The 19,556-nt window shown below is 43.8% G+C and overlaps 2 protein-coding genes across 2 annotated transcripts in view; both read right to left on the bottom strand.

Moving 5' to 3' along the window:
• Positions 1-1,720, bottom strand: part of ndufb7 (NADH:ubiquinone oxidoreductase subunit B7) — a 32,694-nt gene extending 30,974 nt beyond the window's left edge. Inside the window, exon 1 of the mRNA XM_048617840.1 lies at positions 1,666-1,720. Within this exon, the coding sequence (XP_048473797.1) occupies positions 1,666-1,720 (55 nt within the window). The remainder of the gene's footprint in view (positions 1-1,665) is intronic.
• A 220-nt stretch (positions 1,721-1,940) lies between these two features.
• Positions 1,941-19,556, bottom strand: part of LOC109938507 (GEM interacting protein) — a 64,119-nt gene continuing 46,503 nt past the window's right edge. The window contains exons 8-15 of the mRNA XM_048617841.1: positions 16,712-16,792; positions 15,028-15,222; positions 10,546-10,683; positions 7,746-7,936; positions 7,493-7,599; positions 5,396-5,497; positions 3,360-3,452; positions 1,941-2,176 (exon numbers count right to left, since the gene is read on the bottom strand). Of these exons, the coding sequence (XP_048473798.1) occupies positions 1,941-2,176; positions 3,360-3,452; positions 5,396-5,497; positions 7,493-7,599; positions 7,746-7,936; positions 10,546-10,683; positions 15,028-15,222; positions 16,712-16,792 (1,143 nt within the window). The remainder of the gene's footprint in view (positions 2,177-3,359; positions 3,453-5,395; positions 5,498-7,492; positions 7,600-7,745; positions 7,937-10,545; positions 10,684-15,027; positions 15,223-16,711; positions 16,793-19,556) is intronic.

The following is a 19,556-nucleotide window of genomic DNA, read 5'->3' on the forward strand; positions in this document are numbered from 1 at the left end:
TGAAACGTCAGCCTTCCTGCTCCTATGATGCTGCTTGGCCTGCTGTGTTCATCCAGCTCTACACCTTATTATCTCAGATTTTCCAGCATCTGCAGTTCCTACTATCTCCAACGCCAATAGGATGTTTGCGAGTATTTTACCAAACAGGGGGAGTGACTGTTCATATGAACATACTAATTAGGAGCAGGAATAGACTATATAGCTCCTTCAGCCTGCTCCACCATTTGATAAGATTATAGCTCATCTGATTGTGCCTCTAACTCCACTTGCCTGTTTGGTTCTCCATCCCCATCCAACCCATGACTCCACAGTCTATCAAAAATCTCGATATATTCAATGACCCAGCCTGCACTGCTGTCTGGGCAAGAGAATTCCACAGACTAAGGTCTATCTGTGAAACAGCATTTTTCCTCATCTCTAACTTAAATGGCACATTCCTAATTTTAATTTGTGTCCCCTGGTTCCAGTCTCTCCTACAAGGGGAAATAGTATTCGCTTTCAGTATCCACTCCTACCCCTAATGTGGGATTTTAAAGGTTTCAGTAAGGTCACCTCTTATTCTCCTACAGTCCAATGGACACAAGTCCTGCTTGGTCTATCCTTTCCTCAGAAGGCAACCCCTTCATTCTCAGAACAAGTCAAATGAATCTTCTCTGCACTGCTTCTAATACAACAATGTACTTTCGTTACTAAATCTGTACAGATGTGGTCTCACCCATGTCCTGTAGAGGAGCGGAGTTTAACTACTCTTATATTCCATTCCCCTTGCAATAAAGGGCAATATTGCATCTGTAATCCCAACCATCTAACATCATTTTCTTCTGAAGAACTGAGACTGGCACTTCCACCAGGTCATAGAGTCATACAGTCATAGAGCTGTACAGCATGGAAACAGACCCTTCGGTCCAACTCGACCATGCCGGCCAGATATCCTAAATTGATCGAGTCCCATTTGCAAGAATCCCTCTAACCCCTTCCGATTCATATACCCAACTAGATGCCTTTTAAATGTTGTAATTGTACCCACCTCCACTATTTCCTCTGGTAGCTTACTTCACACACTCACCACCCTCTGTGTGAAGATGTTGCCCCTCAGATCCCTTTTAAATCTTTCCCTTCTCACCTTACACCAATGCCGTCTAGTTTTGGACTCCTCTACCCTGGGGGGGATGATCTTCTTTATTAACCCTATCCCATGACCCTCATGATTTTCTAAACCTCTACAAGGTCACCCTTCAGTCTCCAATGCTCCAGGGAAAATTGCCCAGCTACTATTTAGCCTCTCCCTATAGCTCAAACCCTCAAATCGCAGCAACATCCTTATAAATCTTTGCTGAGCCCTTTCAAGTTTCAGAATTGAACACAGCATTCCAAAAGTGGCCTAACCAATGTCCTGTACAGCCGCAACATAACCTCCCAACTCCTATACTCAATGCACTGACCAATAAAGGCAAGCGTACCAAACACCTTCTTCACCCCTCCTGGGGCTCCACTTTCAAGAAACTATGAACCTGCACTCCAAGGTCTCTTTGTTCAGCAACACTCCCCAGGTCCTTATCATTAATGAAGGGGACCTACGAAGATAAAGAGGGGTTTTGATCTTACAGGGCCTACATCTTCAGAGTTGAACTTCTGTAAGAACATCAGGTAGAAGGTCCCACATACTGGCTTCACCAGGGATGGGTTCAGCACAAAGGCCCGAGTTTTCTCTTGGTAACATTTCCTTGGTGCATCTACCACACTAAGCCCCTCTGCCAACGAGTTGGCAGCTTACTCTACTCTACTGGGGCGAAGGTGATCATGCCCCATTCACTTGCAAACATTCCAGCTAAGAACCAAGGCCACCAGATGCTTAGTCAGGAATAGAAGCAACAGACACGACTGTCTGTAATCTTCTGAGCCAACAGTTAGCACTGGAACACCATTCTAATGTGGAAAGCTCATAGTTTGTGCCACCTTGGACTGCACTTGATGGTGCCTGGATAATAATAGCAATGCCTCAGACACCTCACCTCCTCACACTCGGCTCCATTCACCACAATGAGGCCTTCACACTCGCGGCATTTGTTCGGTGCTCGGAGTTTCCTCAGGCGGTGAGTCTGTGCTGCTTTGGAGAGTGAGATTTTCTTGAAACGCCCTGCCGTTCCTGGAGTTTCATTGATCAAGTCGGTCAAATCTAAGAGAAAGTTTTCAAGATAAATTGAGTCTAGATTTATATTAGTGCCCCCCACACCCTCCTTCCCTATTCCTGCCTCTTAATTCTCCTCTGTGCTGTCATTTTCTCACCTCTTCCCTCTCCGTCTCACACTCATTTTCTCTCCCAAACCTACTTGCATTTCCTCTCATTCTCCCCACCTCTCCCTCTTCGTCTCCCCATTTCATCATCATCCCTCCCTCTTGTCCACTTCTTCGCTCACATGGTTCTCTCATTTGCCTTTTCCCTAAATCACCTTTCTCTGCCATCACGGCAGACACTATTCCCTTCTCTTTTTCATTCCCTTTTCCCCACCATTTCACTGTTTTTGCTTTGTTGTTCATCCCCTCTAATTTCCCTTATCACCTCGTTTTCCTCCCTTTCACCCTTCCTTCCTTCATGTCCATCCGAGCTCTCATCTTCCTTCTGCCTCCTTTGGGGTCAGAGATTGCTGAGCGGCCAAAATGCCCTGGCTGACCGATGTGTCCTGCCCACCCACTGGGTGTGACAGCAAGTTTCAACAAGATAGCTGAAAAAAGAGCCCAGAAAGCAGAGAGATCTGGATGTGCCCTGGCCGGGAAATCGCATGATTCACACCAGCTTTCTTCAGACACAGGCGGAACGGTGGCTCAGTGCTTAGTACTGCTGCCTCACAACGCCAGGGAGACGGGTTCAATTCCTCGGGTGACTGTCTGTGTGGAGTTTGCACATTCTCCTTGTGTCTGTGTGGGTTTCCTCCCATAGTCCAAAGATGTGCAGGTTGGGGTGGACTGGTCATGCTAACTTGCCCATAGTGTCCAGGCTAGGTGGGTTGTGCACAGGAAATGCAGGGTTACAGTAATAGGGTAGAGGGACTGGGACTGGGTGGGATGCTGTTTGGAGGGTTGGTGTGGACTCGATGGGCCGAATGGCCTGCTTCTGCACTGTAGGTATTCAATGATTCTATGACACCAAACCACTCATCATCAGATATGCCATTCATTCACCTACATTTAGACACTTTCTTATGAATCTGATGATCAGAAGGACCCAACTTTTATTCTGCCAACGTAAGCCGACTTTCCATTGAGGTGTTCCTCTCAAATTATACTCAACACCCACCCTAACACCCCACCCCCCCCCCCCCACCACCCCACGCTTCCCCCCACCCCGCCACCTTACTTACCACTATCTTGTGATCGGTTCAAATCTCTCTCTTCAAATTCATCTAGAGATATTGCAGAAGACATGGCTTTTGGTAGCTTCCTACCGAAATGAGCTGCAGAGATATAATGTGGGTTTCTATAAATCATGCACGTATGATTGAAACAGAGCTGGCTCTGACACACACACAGATAAACTGGTGACCTATTTGATGAGCCTCCCTGCCATTTCCGAAGGCACTAGGCACCTCTTCAAGCCAGCGTTTATGATAAGACCAACTCAAGAGGTTGTTGTATACTGTGATGCAGGGATAAAATAATTCTCACTTATCCTTCTATATTGCAGATGTTTTCTGCTGCTCTCCTTGCCATTCAACAACCTCACCCCCCACAACCGTCTCCATACTCCTGACAGGGTTTGAACCCTACTGACCTCACTCATATTAATAGACCTGCAAAGGAATATTCACCGAATGTTAGGAGTACCCTGCAACTCTCAAGTGTCAAGGTTAAATAGTGCTGCCCCCACAATTTTTTTTATTCTTTCAGTAGGAGTGTGTGTGGCACCGCCTGGGCCAACATTTATTGTCTTGATTGCCCTGGAAAAGGTGGGTGAGATGCCTTCTTGATATGCTGCGGTGTTGTTCGGAAGTGAGTTGCAGGATTTTGACCCAGTGAAGGTGAAGGAGCGGAGATATAATTCCAAGTCAAGATGGCCTGTGGTTTGGACAGCAATTTGCAGGTTCCAAACATATGTTACCCTTGTCTTTCTAGGTGGTAAATGTCAATGGTTTGGAAGGTGCTTTCGAAGGAACTCTGGTGTGTTGCTGCAGTGTATCTTGTAGATGGTACACACCATTGCAACTGTGTGTCAGTGGTGAAGGGCTGCATGTTGAAGGAGGTGGACAGAATGCCAATGAAACATTGAGGGGGTCACAGTCTAAGAATAAGGGGGTAGGCCATTCAGGACTGAGATGAGGAAGAATTTCTTCACTCAGAGAGTTGTGAACCTGTGGAATTCTCTCCCACAGAAAGCTGTTGGAGCCGGTTCATTAGATATATTCAAGAGGGAGCTGGATGTGGCCCTTGCAGCTAAAGGGACCAAGGGGTATGGAGAAAAAGTGGGAATGGGATACTGAGATTGCATGATCAGCCATGATCATATTGAACGATAATGCAGGCTCGTAGGGCCAAATGGCCTACTCCTGCACCTATTTTCTATGTTTCAATGAAACAGCTGTTTTGTCCTTGATAGTGTCGAGCTTCTTGAGTGTCGTTGGAGCTGCACTCATCCAGGCAAGTGGGGAGTATTCCATCCCACCCCTGACTTGTGCCTTGTAGATGGTGGACAGGTTTTTGAGTTACAGGAAGTAGATTACTCATTGCAGAATTCACAGCCTCTTGGGGTGATCATTTTTGTGTTTTTGTGCATGCCAGTAGGGTCTAGCAATACAACCCCTATCAAATCTCAACTGGAGTCAATGGTGTCTAAATTAATCGCATTATGTTTATGGTAGCAGAGTTCCTGTTTCATGTAAATGTGAATTTATACAGCGTTTCTGTTATATTCTGTGATTTGTGTCATTTTACAAGTTATTTCAGCTATGAATCTATAGCGCTGCATATGTGCAGCTTTTCCATTGTTGTTACTGAACAAGAAAATGTCCAGGGGAACCCAGCACTGGCTTTAACATTGGATCCAATGGAAACCCATGATACACTTAAAATCATTTCATTTAAAGTAGCAATTCTTAAGAATGGGACAATGATTTTAAGTGAGGACAACCTATATAATAGTCAACCACCACTACTCACATTGACTGAGATTAGATAAATAATTGATAAATGATCAATAAAGGCTGACCTAGCTACTGACACCCAAATCCCATGAAAAAATAAAAGAGAAGGCACAGTCCTGAAATCTGTCAATAAAGCATGGAGGTATGCATTAACCTGAAGAATAATGGCTGGAGCTACTGCAGGCTAATTTTTGACTACACACAATTCCATAAGTAGGTCCTCCTAACTTCATTCCAGGACAGCTTTCTCTGATACATACCTGGACTGGACATCGGGGAATCCAAGGAACGTGATTCACTGCTCACTCCAGTGCTTTCTGAATCACTTAAAGCAGGTTTGGTCCCAACTGCATTTCGAAACACTACACAACAAGAAAAGGAATATATAAATTCAGGAATATATAAGTTCGGGAAACCCCCAGTGTTCTGCCGAATGGAGATGAGCTCATGAGAAGAAGGTAAGAATGGATTCTCCAGAAAAGGTCCTTCCTATAACATTAGATTGCATGTATATAGCACTTTGTAGTAAAAGATCCCAAGGTGCTCATGCCCATTTCAGCTTCAGTGCTCCCGATTACTCTTCTCACTAAGTGCATTAATATCAGAGGTAAAATAGAAAGATTTCATCGATTATACAGCATAGGGGAAGCGCATTTGGCCCATTGTGCCTGTGCCAGCTCTTTAGTAGAGCTTTCCAATTTGGTCAAGGCCCTTACTCTCTCCTTATAGTCATGCAACCTTTTCTCTTGAAGTATCTACCAATTCCTAACTGGAACTTACTGTCAGATCTGCTTCCACCACCCTATCAGACAGCATATGTCAAACAATAAAAACCTGCTAGTAGGATAATTTCTCATCGTCCCATTTTGCAAATCATCTTAAATCCGAGTCTTCTGATTACTGACTGGCAGCAGAAACAGTTTCTCCCCACCTGCTTTCACAAAATCCCTCTATTTTAAAGTTAATTTTCATGCTCAAAAAGGGAGCAGTTTTTGCTTCTCTAAGTTCTCTGCATAACTTAAATCCTTATCCTTCACTTTTTGTGATATGAAATGGCACTGTAGGATCTATTAAATTGTACTGAAAACAATTAAGTAGGTGGAATAAATTCAGCCATAAATTGTAGACAGAATTGTAGATATAGACCACGAGAAGAGGAAAGCTGCCTCTCAAACCAAAACTCAAAGTATTCTTCAGAATCCCTCAATTCTACATTAGTTTTCATAAACCACAGTTGGCATTGGCTGAATCATCTTATTTTCCTGTAAGCTTTGTCTTGTTTTAGCTTTGCCTCATTGGGTAGCAACCTTTGCATGAGTGGCTCGTGGTTTGAGCCCCTTTCCTGGACCTGAGCTCACAATCTAGGCCAACATTTCCCTGCAGTACAGAGGCAGTACTGTGCAATCAGACAGCAAGGCAGTGAACTCTCCAGACCCTCAGGAACATGCCAAACATCCTGTGCTACTTTACAAAGAGGACTGGGGGAGTCCTTTTCACACCTTGGCCAACAAAATTTCTTGCACTGATGCCACCACAAAAATGACTAACTGGTCACTGAACTCATTGATGTTTTTGAGAACCTTGCTGAGCACAAATTTGGCTGTTGTGATTGCAAAATGTCACAGTGGCAAGTAACATTGTGGCATACTTTCAGAATAGAATAGCTGTGGTTCAGTGGGTGGCACTTATCTCTTGACTTAGAAGGTTGTGGGTTTGAAGACCTGCTCCAGAGACTCAGGCACAAAGTCCAGGCTAGAAGCCACTAACTGGCGTGTTGTACAGTCAGAAGTGCCATGTTTCAAGTGAGATGTTAAAATAAAGTCTATCTTCCATCTGAAATGGATACAGATTATTTCAATGAAGTGCTGGGGTATTCCCCTCAACCCCCCCAATATCTATCCCTGAACTAGCATCACAGCAAATCAGATTAGCTGCTCATTATCACATTACTACTGGCGAGAGCTTGCCGCAAGCTGGAAATTGGCTCTCCCAGCCCATGACATAGGCAGTGAGTCAGAGGATACAGCTGTAGGATACAGACACTACAACGAGGAGATTAAAGCTGCAGATTTCAACAGTCGAAGTTTATAACTTGTGAAGGAGTTTAATCGTTTCTGGTTGGCTCCTTGACAGAGGTTCCTTCTTTACCTCTCGAGAACATATAAAACCGGGCTTCGAGATAGTAGGAACTGCCGATGCTGGAGTCTGAGATAACAAGGTGAAGAAGGGTTCAGAGCCGAAATGTCAGCTTTTCTGCTCCACTGATGCTGCCTGGTCTGCTGCGTTCATCCAGCTCTGCACCTTGTTATCTAAGACCGGGCTTCTCCGTTTGTCAAAATCACTTTTCACCAACTTACTCAGTTTGTTTTCAAACTCGTCTGACAAGCTCAGCAAGTCACCAGAAGATGCTGACGATCGATGCAGCAAATTGGTACCACTTCTTCTCCTTCCAGTAGGGGACGACCTGCAAGTTAAAATAAACATACAATTTGTCAGTGGGCCAAACCCATCCGATCAGTCGCACTGCAGAATCCCATTGAATGAAACATTCCATTCATTCTCTCATTACTGAATCTCAATGGGCCATCCTTCATTTGGTATAACACTCACCTCCTGCTGGGGGTAGCAAACTCCTCAAACGCATAGAACTCCATAGGCTGCATTTTCTTATCCAGATTCTGAATAAACTCAAAATATTTCTGGCCAGGCTCGTAAGGTTTGATGTTCTCGTGCAGTGAGTGGAAGGCCAGCGGCACTTGTTCGATTTGTTCCTCCTGCATTTGGAACAGGTTCACAGAGACCTGGTGAGAGAAATGTATGAAAAGGTTAGATTTTACTGCTCCAGGGCTGTGTTTATAGTAAGTCAAAATCAATTCCTAAGATAGCGCTGTGAGTGACGACTTGTAAGCTTTTCACTGTACTCATCTGAGTACATGCGACAATAAAGCTGATTCAGTTCAATTCCATAAAGCTAATTCAATAAATGAGAGTAAAATTGTGCTAAATCGAATCGCATGGGGGGGCTTACCCACAGATCTGTGTTAGGTAGAGCTACAGGGCAGCTAAGGGGGCCCCAGTACATATGAGAAAAAATGTTTTTATTTTCAATTTGTTCACACCTTACGAAAACCTGACCTTGCACAGTAGAAGACATTTAAAAATACCAGGAGTTAGCTCTGGAAACACTCAGTAATCTTTCTCTGCTTAGCATGTTGTCTTTGCATGAGTGTGATACAGTCTGCCATGACATCATTCCTTTGGTGCTGCCATGTCAAATCCCAGAGCACCTCCATGTCTTTTGTAGCTTCAGCAAGTTAGCATCCACTTGCTTCTTGGGGGTCATTGACTCTCCTCAGGATTCCTGGGTCCAAGAATATGCTGTCTCTACAATTGCCTCATCCATTCAGTTCCAACGTGCAGCGTATAGTATCACCCCACCTCGGTGTCCACATCGTCTCTGCCATAACTTCCATTCCACCGTCTCACAGGGAAGAAGAAAGTGCCTCTTCATAGAATCATGGAAAATAGGAGCAGGAGTAGGCCATTCGGCCCTTTGAGCCTGCCTCACTGTTGAATATGATCATGGCTGATCTTCCAAAACAGGACCCTGTTCATGCTTTCTCCACATACCCTTTGATCCCGTTAGCCCTGAGAACTCTCTAACTCCTTGAAAACAGTCAATTGTATGGCCTCAACCACATTCTGCGGTAGAAAATTCCATAGTCTCACCACTCTCTGGGTGAAGAAATTTCCCCCCCTCATCGCAGTGCTAAATAGTTTATACTATATCAGTAGACTGTGACCTCTGGTTCTGGACTCCTTTGTCATTGGCAACACCCTTCCTGTATTTACCTTGTCTAGTCCTGTTAGAATTTATAGGTTTCCGTGAGATTCCCCCTCATTCTTCAAAACTCCAGTGAATATGGTCCTAACTGTTTCAGTTTCTCTTCAGATGTCAGTCTTGCTTTGCCAAGAATCAGTCTGGTAAACCCTTTGTTTGAACTGTCTCCATAGCTAAAACATCCTTACTAATATAGTGGCTTGGCCTCACCCTGTTCCCTTTGTTCTCAATGGCTTACTGAGTTATAGTATCACTAGAGGCTATGGTGCAATACACACAAGGCAGTTTTCGAAGGGCAGAGGGTTTCATTCTATATCTAACGCAAATTCTACTTGAGAAGGTAGAAAGATATACACAGAAGTGCAAGTAACCATATAGCTCCTCAAGCCATTCTACCACACAATAAGATCACAGCTGAATTCCCTTATCCATTTATGCCTTGATTTCTTTAATGTCCAAAAATCTATCAATCTCAGTCTTGAATATCTGCAACAACTGATCATTTGCTGCCCTGTAGGGCAGTCATTTCCAAAGGTTTGCAACTATTTGAGTGAATACATTTCTCCCTCACTGAATAAAAAAAACGAAAGAACTGCGGAAGCTGTGGATCGGGAAATAAAACAGGAATTGCTGGAAAAGCTCAGCAGGTCTGGCAGCATCTGTGAAGGAAAAAACAGAGTTAATGTTTCGGGTCCTTCTGAGGAAGGGTCACTGGACCCGAAATGTTAACTCTGTTTTTCCCTTTGCAGATGCTGCCAGACCTGCTGAGCTTTTCCAGAAATTTCTGTTTTGTCTCCCTCACTGAAATCCTTTTTATTTGGCTTCTTATGCTTGAGACTCTAGCTCTCAGTTTTCGACTCTCCTGCCAGGGGTGAAAAGAGCTCCTTAGCATTTACTCTGTCAAAGAATTGCATCGGTTTTAATAAGAACACCTCTCCTGATTCTAATCTCAGGAGAATATAGGCCCATTTCTACTCTGCCCTCCGAGCTCACCCTATCATCCCAGGAATTGATCCAGCAAACATTGATTGCAACCCTTCTAAGGCAAATATATCTTTCCCTAGATCTGGAGACTAAGGGTGGAATTTAATCTTGGTGATGAGGGTCTCGCCCATTATTTAGAGAACTGATGGGAGCCCCACATCACCTTCTGTGGGGAAGACCCACCAGCATTATGGTGATATCCTGTGCAACAGTCAGCAAGCAGTTACTACAGGGCAAGAAAACACAACCTCACCAGATATTGGGGCTTTTTGTAAGCATCTTGTCAGAGGAGGGCTGGGGAGCAGTCAGTGTGAATAGTGAAGGGAAGGCCGAATACCTCAATTCTGCTCCTATATTTCATGGTCTTATGGTCTAGGATGGAGGGATAGAGAGTGATAGAAGAGGAGCATCTGGGACAGACAGAATTAAAGAGACCCTTAGAAGGGTCAAAAGTGGGATAATGAAGGTGAAAATAAACGGGAAAAAATGTGAGAATGACACAGAGCACTAAGGGTAAGAATGATGAAGTAGACAGCAGACACAGAGAGGAGAAAAATAAAGAACAGCATTAGCTGAATACTTCACCTCTTTCAGTATGAGGTCACCCTGGTCGATGAGTTTACGAAGCTGTGTAACAATCCTCACTTTCAGTGTGTCCAGTTCCTTGTGCTTGATGTTGGCCTCGAAAACACAGTTTCTATAATAAATCTCGGCTTCTTGAACCTGGAGGTAGAGGATAAACACAGTGAACTTAGAGATAGTTAGAAGTGCAGATTCTGGAGTCAGACATAACACAGTGAACTTAGTCCTTTCTGCACTGAAAGCCATTCAGAGGAACAGGTCTGCAGGGACATAGAAAACAGTGCAACATGGGAGCAGGAATAGGCCATTCAGCCATTCAAACCTGCACTGTTATTCTAGATCATGATTGATCATCTACCTCAATGTCATTTTTCTCAGGCTATCCTCGTATCCCTTGATTTCTTTAGGAATCTATGAATCGTCTTGAAGTTATTGAAGGACTGAGCTTCCACAGCTCTCTGGAACATAAACTTCCAAAGGTTCAGTCCCCTCCCAGTGAAGAAATTCTGCTTAGGCTCTGTCCTAAATGGCCTGTCCCTTATTCTAATACTGTTCCCTGGTTCCAGACCCACCTGCTAGCCAGGGGTAGTATCCCAGGGATTTGTTAATTTTGAATCCCATTAATTTGTCCAATAATACTTTTTTACTAATTTCTTTCAATTGCTCATTCTCACCAGTTCTTTGGATCTCTATTATTTCTGGGAGATTTCTTGCATCTTCCTGTGTGAAGACAAATACAGTCATTTTTTAGCATCATTGTCCTTTCCCTGTTCCTGCGATAAATTTGTTTGTCTTTGCTTATAATGAATCAACATTTATCTTTGCTAATCTTTTTCTTTCTACGCACCAACAGAAGCTTTTACACTCTGTATGATGTAGCTTCTTCATAGATTCATAGAATCCCTAGAGTGTGGAAGCAGGCCATTCAGCCCATCGAGTCCACAAGAGCATCCCACCCAGACCCACCCTCCCTACCCTATCCTTGTAACCCTGCATTTCCCATGGCTAAACCACCCAGCCTGGACATCCCTGAACACTATGGGCAATTTAGCATGGCCAGTCCACCCTAACCTACACATCCTGGAAGAAAACCAGAGCACCCGGAGGAAACCCACACAGTCACAGGGAGAATGTGCAAACTCCAAACAGACAGTTGCTTGAGGATGGGATCGAACTGGGTCCCTGGCGCTGTGAGGCAACAGTGCTAACTACTGAGCCACTGTGCTGACGCAGACTATGACTACACATCAATTTCAGCTAGACTGAATGTCACACAGATCCCCTCTCCTGTCTAAGGTCAGACTATGTAGCAGTATGTCCTGGGAAAACTAACCTCATTCCCTAGGACTCCAGGGCTCAGTAACCTGGGGAGATAAATCAGACCAGAGCTACCTCACTGTTTAAGAACGCCCTGAGTGGAGGTGACTGAACACTGCAAGGCTTTGCGACAGGTAGGGTGTCCCAGAAGGCAGGAGTGTCAGCCTTGACAGTTGACCCGGAGGTTTTGATGTTCTTTTAGCCTGTTCTGATGATAGTGGGTCTGCAGGGTGAATGAGCAAACTGACCATAGCACCGTGGTACGCAAAGACATTTAAATAGGAGGAGCAACAGGGAAGTTAGTGGATTTGAATACAGGAGCAGGGATGTCTTGCTGCAATTGTATAGGATCTTGGTGAGACCACACCTGGAGTTGTGTGCAGTTTTGGTCTCCTTATCTAAAGAAGGATGTTACGGCTATGGAGGGAGTACAAACCAACGTTTACCAGGCTGATCCCGGGATAGCAGAACTGATGTACGAAGAGAGACTGGAACAGTTAGGATTACATTCACTGGAGTTTAGAACAATGAGGGGATCTCACAGAAACCTACAAAATTCTAACAGGATCAGACATGGCGACTCTTGGATAGGCACATGGAGGATAGTAAAATGTAGGGTATGCCGGGTAGTTTGATCTTAGTAGGAAAATAGGTCGGCACAACATCGTGGGCCGAAGGGCCTGTACTGTGCTGCACTGTTCTATGTTCTGTATAAAGACAGGAAGGATGTTTCCATTTACCGGGATGCCTAGAACTGGGGGCCACTACTTAAGAATACGGTATAGGCTGTTCAAGACTGAGAAGAGAAATTTCACCCAGAAAGTGCTGAACCTGTGGAATTCTCTGCCACATAAAGCAGTCAAGGCTTAAACATTTATTGGTTTCAAGGAGTTAGATATAGTTCTTAGAGCTAAAGAGATCAAAGAGTATGAGGAGAAAGCGGGGACATGGTACTGAGTTGGATGATCAGTCATGATCAGTTGAATCGCAGAACAAATCTGAAGGGCCGAATACCCTATGCCTGCTCCTATTTTCTATGTTTATCTGAATGTAGTAGTGGTCGATGATAGTATAGTGAGGGGAATTGACACTATCCTCTGCAGCGAAGAATGAGAGTATGGAGGCTGTGTTTCCTGCCCAGTTCCATGGTTCAGACATCTGCTCAGTGCTGGAAAGGAATTTGCAGTTGGAGGACTTGGATCCAGTGGTCATGATCCATATTGATCCTAGTAACATAGGTAGAACTAGGAAAGAGGTACTGCCTTGAGAGTATGAGGAGCTGGGCACTAAATTAAAAGCTGAAACCTCAAAGTGTTATAATTTCTGGATTATTACCTCAGCCACCTACAAATTGGCAAAGGGTAAATAAGGTTGGAGGCTGATTGAAAGACTGTTGTAGGAGAAGTATGTTCTGGTTCATGGGCTATGGGCCCCCATACTGGTGTAAGTGGGGACTGTACCATTGTTCAGTCTACGTCTAAACTGTGCTGCGACCAGTGTTTTCCTGAACCACAAAACTACGGATGTAGAGAGGATTTCAAACTAAACAGCAAGAGCAAGGGATCAAATGTGGAAATATGTAGTATATCAAAGATAGGACACCGTAAGAGAGAAAAATAGTATCTGGGAAATGAAGGTTAGAGCATGGGAGGGAAGGGCAGACAGAAAAACTTAGCAATACATCAAAAATCAAGACTAGATGTTACAAAGATAACAAAAAAGACCAAAGCCTTTGTATCTGAATGCACTTAGCATTCATGATGAAGTAACCAAAATAGTAGCACACACTGAAGTGAATTAAAATGAGTTAATAGCTATTATGGAGGCATGGCTTCAGGATAACAATGGCTGGGTGCTGAATATTGAGGGGTATATGACATTCAAGAAAAATAGAAAGCTGGGTAGAGGTCGAGGAGTAGCACTTTTAATGACATTTGTGCGATAGTTAGAGATGATCTTGGTTCAGGAGATCAGGATGTAGAATCATTTTGGGTGGAGATGAGGAATAGTTGGGGAAAGACGTGGCTAGTGGGAGTGATTTCCAGCTCTCCCAACAGTAACCACAATGTGGAACAAAGTATACAAGAGAAATGTAAGGTGTTTGTGATAGAGAGACAGCAGTGATCATGGGAGACTGTGTCTGTTTAAGATTTCCAGCATCTGCAGTATTTTGCCTTTATTCTTCCTGCATTTATTCCGTTACAATGTTATTGGTTTCTACGAGATTTTCCTCGTTCTTCTAAACTCCAGTAGATATGTTCCTAACCAATCCGATCTCTCTTCATACGTAAGTGCTGCCATTGGGAATTGCAGGAATCATGAAAGGATACTAACAGTCTGTTCTCAGAGCTTTGGTGTTTGTGGGTAGAAGGTTCTTTCATTGACTGGGTCTAAGGACCCATTCAGTTTACAGTGGGAGAAGAACAGTCAGCAGTGAGACTGAACAAGAATAGGCTCTTGCCTCAACAAGATGTAGTTTACTACACAATAGCAATTAGGTGCAAGATATATTAGCTAGTTAGATATTGTTGCTAAGACTAGGAAGAGACCTGTAGCATTGGTCTGCACTCCACCACATCATGTCTTATCCCCACCCAAGCCAGCATGGCATGATCAGAGTAGGTGGAAGGAGGTGACTGAGTTTGGGAAGAGGCAGACAAAATGGGGAGGAGTAGGAAAAACTAAATTCCACATCCTTCTCACTCCCGATGATCCCTCCCTCGTGTTGTCCCTCAAGGTCAAGTAACCTGATGAATTCCACTGTGTAGGGGGTGCCAACCTTCCATGATTGCTCTGGAGTCTCCAGCAATCTGACCTTAATTGTGTGGACCATAAGATGATGGAACAGAGTTAGACCGTTTGGCCTATCATGTCTGCTCTGCAATTCAATGAACCAAACCCTGAGAAAAAAAAATCATTTTTTCGTTTTCTTTAAACACTTGTGTCTACCATCTACCACAGATGGAGAGATAGGCTGCTTGGCTGACACTCAAGAATCACAATATAATGTGAAACACTGTGTTGCCGTGACATATCGGCTGACCAATGACAGGAGAGTGGGGTGGGGCAGAGAGATTTGGAGGCACAAGATCATGTGATGGGACACCCAGGAATCCAATCAAGTAGAGCCGGCAAGCCCTTACCCTCCCACCGAGGTGCCCCGCTCACCTTTATCTGCGCTTCATCCTTTGACCGCCTGCGTTTCTCCAGTTGCTTGCTGGCACTGCCGGGGGTAGTACCACTGACAATCATGGAAAGCTGCTCTTCCTCTGCCTTTGCGCTTTGCTGTTTCGCCTTTTCAAAATCCTCACAGCGCTGATAGTACATCTGTTTTGACTTCCGCAGTGCTGTCAATGCATCATTCTGAGGAGTGGAACCAAATCACAGTGTCAGTGATCAAGTATCTCCCAATATGTACTTTATTCTTTCAGATTCAGCGACCTGTCTTTAGCAAGGCCTTGGTGAGACCACGTTAGAGTAAGGAGCGCTGTCTTTGGTCTCCTTATTTAAGGAGGGATGTACTTACACCAGAAGCAGTTGAAACAAAGTTCTCTAAGCTGATTCCTGGGAGTGTGAGATTGTCTGATGAGCAGGGTGGGTGAATGTTCATTGGAGTTTAGAAGAATGAGGGGTGATCTTATTGTAACATGTAAGAGATGTTTCAAAACCAGTATTTAAAAAGGTGGCTGTATGTTTTCAAAGCAAGTGACCTGATATCCATGGCAAGCATCATGTAAATAACTGTTTGAACAAGCAGTAATTGAAGGTTGAATTACAGATGATTTGGAGGCAAGCAGGTGTACAAATTCAAAGTTGATTGTCCTATGGACTAGTAACCAGTCATCAATGATCGAGATCTCTTGCCTGACAAAATTATGTGACTGGTTGTAAAGATTGTGTCATTATGTGATCATGTAACTGATCAGCTTGGAGCTGGGAACAAGTTACAGCGGGAGGGAGAGAGTGAGAGAACAGATCCCCACTTGGGGAATGGTGTCTCTATTCTCTGCAGCCAAAACTCAAAACTCACTGTAACCTGAAGAAAACCAGTTTATCTTTCCTGCAACAGTCGATATAAGTTGTGACATTTAACTGATAAGTCAGAGGCCTTTTATAAGTAAACCAGCCGCCTTAAGTCTCTTACCAATCAGTGGAAACTCTCACAGAAAGATAGCTGCAAAGCAATGTGCTCATAAGCAGAAGAGTAACAAAGATCATCCCAACAATACAACCTGTGAACAAAGACTATTGAACTGTCTTTCCAGTTTTCCCCTCTACCATTAGCCATTTTTACTGTACGTGTGTGTGTGTGTGTGTGTGCGTGCGTGCACGTGTGTGTGTATGCATGTGTGTGTGTGTATTTATCTATATGTGTGTGTCTGTGTGTACGTGTATGTGTGTGCATGCCTCTGTGTCTGAGAATGTGTGTGTGTGTGTGCGCGTGTGTCTGTGTATGTCTGTACGTGTGTGTGTCTGAGTGACTGTGTTTGTGTGCGTATATCTAAATGTGTGTGAGTGTGTGTGTGTCTGAATGTGTGAGAGACTGTGTATGTGTGTGTGTGTAAGGAGGAGTTTATAACATGATTAAAGTTTTAATTAGTAGGGTTAAATGTTGACAGTTTATAACTGTTTACCTGTAGCTAGGTCTAATTATCTGTAATATATAGTATTTCTTGTGCAGTACAGAAACATAGTCTATGCTTTCTGAAAAATTTCTGACTCTGAAAGTCAGGTAATCTTTGGAACTTTGCATAATTTATAAAACTTTTAATTTTTGTCACCTCTCTGGGAATAGCAGAGCTCGATTTCCAGTGCACTGTCCCCAGTGAGCTGTGACAAATGTTTCACCTACCATTTTACGTTGCTCCCTCTGCCACTGCTCCTTAAAGTCCCGCCGCTGTTTCTCCAGTTCGTTTCTTCTCAACATCAGAGGCTGTGGGCAGGAAAAGAAGGGAAAACCTTTTTATATAGGAAAAGAAACAGAGTATTTCCCTCAAGGAACCAGTGGCTAGTTCTGGGGTGAACCTAAAGACCAGTTAAGAATTGGATCATTATCTGGATCACATCAGAACGAAAAGGTAGGGAGTGACACTGGATAAAGTGCCCTTGTGGAGCAATGGCACAGATATGATGGGCCAAATGGCCTCATCCTGTGTTGTAATCATTCTATGGTCGGCCCAGTGCTGTTCAAACCTGTTCAAATGCTGATCTCATTCATGTTGGTGCCATCTATGAAACTCCTCATAGCTCTCAGTGCCCTGGAATAAGTCAAGATCTTCTCATTGCTAACCAATGACCCCACACCCCAACTTGCAACCCTTGACAGGAAAAATATTCTCAGTTGTAAAATAAGAAATCTCCCAATTAAGAAGGAGATGAGCAGAAAGTTTTCTCTCACAGAGGGGTGTAAGTGGGAGGGACTAGAACTAGGGAACACCGTTAAAAAAAAGTTGCCCATTTAATACCCATGTCTATTATGGATGATAGTATAAGGTAGCGGTGGAGGTTAGACAGACTTTAGGTTTCAGGTAAAAGTTCGGCACAACATCGTGGGCTGAAGGGCCTGTACTGTGCTGTACTGTTCTATGTTCTATGTTCTGTGTTCAAGACAGTGTCCCCCTAGTTCTAGTTTCTCCTGCAAGGGAAAACATGTATTCAATATCCATTCTCTCAAGTGCCCCTCAGGATCTTGTAGGTCTTAATAAGATCACCTCTCAATCTTCTAAACTCGTACCCCATTAAGTATATTTTTGGTGAAGATGGACAGAATTTGAGTCAGTAAGGGTATCAAGGGTTATGGGGCAAGGGCAGGAAAGTGTACTTGAGGATTATCAGGTCAAACATGATCTCATTGAATGGCAGAGAGGACTTAATGGGCTGAATGGCCTACTTCTGCTTCCATATCTTATGGCCTTATAGTACAAGGCTAGCCTGTCCAACCTTTCCTTATAAGGTAGCCCCTAACCTATAACTGTGTGACCTATAATCTTTCCCTACATTTTCTCTGCTGCTCATTTGGTACACTTGCTTTTGTTGGTCAGTGCATTGAGTACAGTAGTTGCAATATCATGTTGCGGCTGTACAGGACATTGGTTAGGCTGTGTGTGGAATACTGTGTTCAGTTCAGGTCTCCCTGCTATAGGAAAGACGTTGTTAAACTTGAAAGGGTTCAGAAAAAAATTACAAGGACGTTGCCGGGATTGGAGGGTTTGAGCTATAGGGAGAGGCTGAAAAGGTTGGGGCTATTTTCCCTGGCGTGTCGGAGTTGAGGGGTGACCTTATAGAGGTTTATAAACTCATGATGGGCATGGATAGGGTGACCAGCCAAGGTCTTTTCCCTGGGATGGGGGAGTCCAAAGCTAGAGGGCATGGGTTTAGGGTGAGAGGGGAGAGATTTAAAAGGGACCTAAGGGACAACTTCTTCATGCGGAGGGTGGTGTCTGTATGGAATGAGCTGCCAGAAGTGACGGAGGCTGGTACAATTGCAACATTGAAAAGGCATCTAGATGGGTACATGAATAGAAAGGGTTTGGAGGGATATGGGCCAAATACTGGAAAATAGGGCTGGATTAATTTAGGATATCTGGCTGGCATGGATGAGCTGGACTGAAGGGTCTATTTCCATCCTGTACAGCGCTATGTCTCTACAACTGTATGTTGCTGTTACTCCTTGGTGTTACTGTGGACTTTGGCCCTTAACCTCGATAGGTCAGTTAACACCAGTGATTTACCAGCTTACTGGCCTCCTGTAATGACTCTGCTTTGGGATAAAAGAGAATTAGAAGAAGTGTCATACTGGACTCAAGAGGTTAATTCTAGTTCCTCTTTCTACGGATGTTGCTAGACCTACAGTGTTTCTTCAGTATTTTCTATTCATAATCATGCACATAAACATTCTATAAGCACCAGAGGCTCTAAAGTATTAATTATTCTGTTGCGCTGAGGGAGATAACGTCTGCTCTTCCCACAGTTAGCTGCCCAAGGACGTAGGAATATATGAATTTCTAGATGGAAAAAGAGCAGGCTTATTCCAGTTCACCTTCTATCATTCTTGTAGTCACATAATGACAATAACTATGGGGTCATGAACTAACCATAGCGTCAATCTCTATCAATTAGTCTAGAAAATTAAATTATAACATACTGAACTCTCTAGTAAGTGCCACCCCCACCGCCCTACTTTTTCACCATTGCCCTACAAGATTTTTATTTCCTTTCAGGTGCTTATCCAATTCCTTTTTGAAACTCACTAATTGAATGAATGAATAAGTGAATGAATGATCTTTTTGTCATGGGTATTTTACAGTGAGAAAAACAGTAAAATACAGTGCAAAGCTTTTCCACTGTCAGCACAATCTGGCACAATTTCGAATGGTTTTAAGAATAAGAAAAAAATAGAAAGATACAGAGAGACTGAACAGGCTGAGGCTATTTTCCCTGGAACGTTGGAGGAGTGACCTTATAGAGATTTATAGAATCATTCGGGGTATGGATAGGGTGAATAGCCAAGGTATTTTCCCCGAGAGTGAGGGAGTCCAAAACTAGAGGGGCATAGGTTTAGTTGAGAGGGGTAAGATTTAAAAGGGACCTAAGGGGCAACCTTCTCACACAGAGGGTGGTGTGCGTATGGAACAAGCTGCCAGAGGAAGTGTTGGAGGTTGGTAAATTACAACATTTAAAAGGGATCTGCATGGGTA

Source organism: Rhincodon typus, chromosome 38 (genome assembly GCF_021869965.1).
Source record: "Rhincodon typus isolate 14 chromosome 38, sRhiTyp1.1, whole genome shotgun sequence".
NCBI lineage: Eukaryota > Metazoa > Chordata > Chondrichthyes > Orectolobiformes > Rhincodontidae > Rhincodon > Rhincodon typus.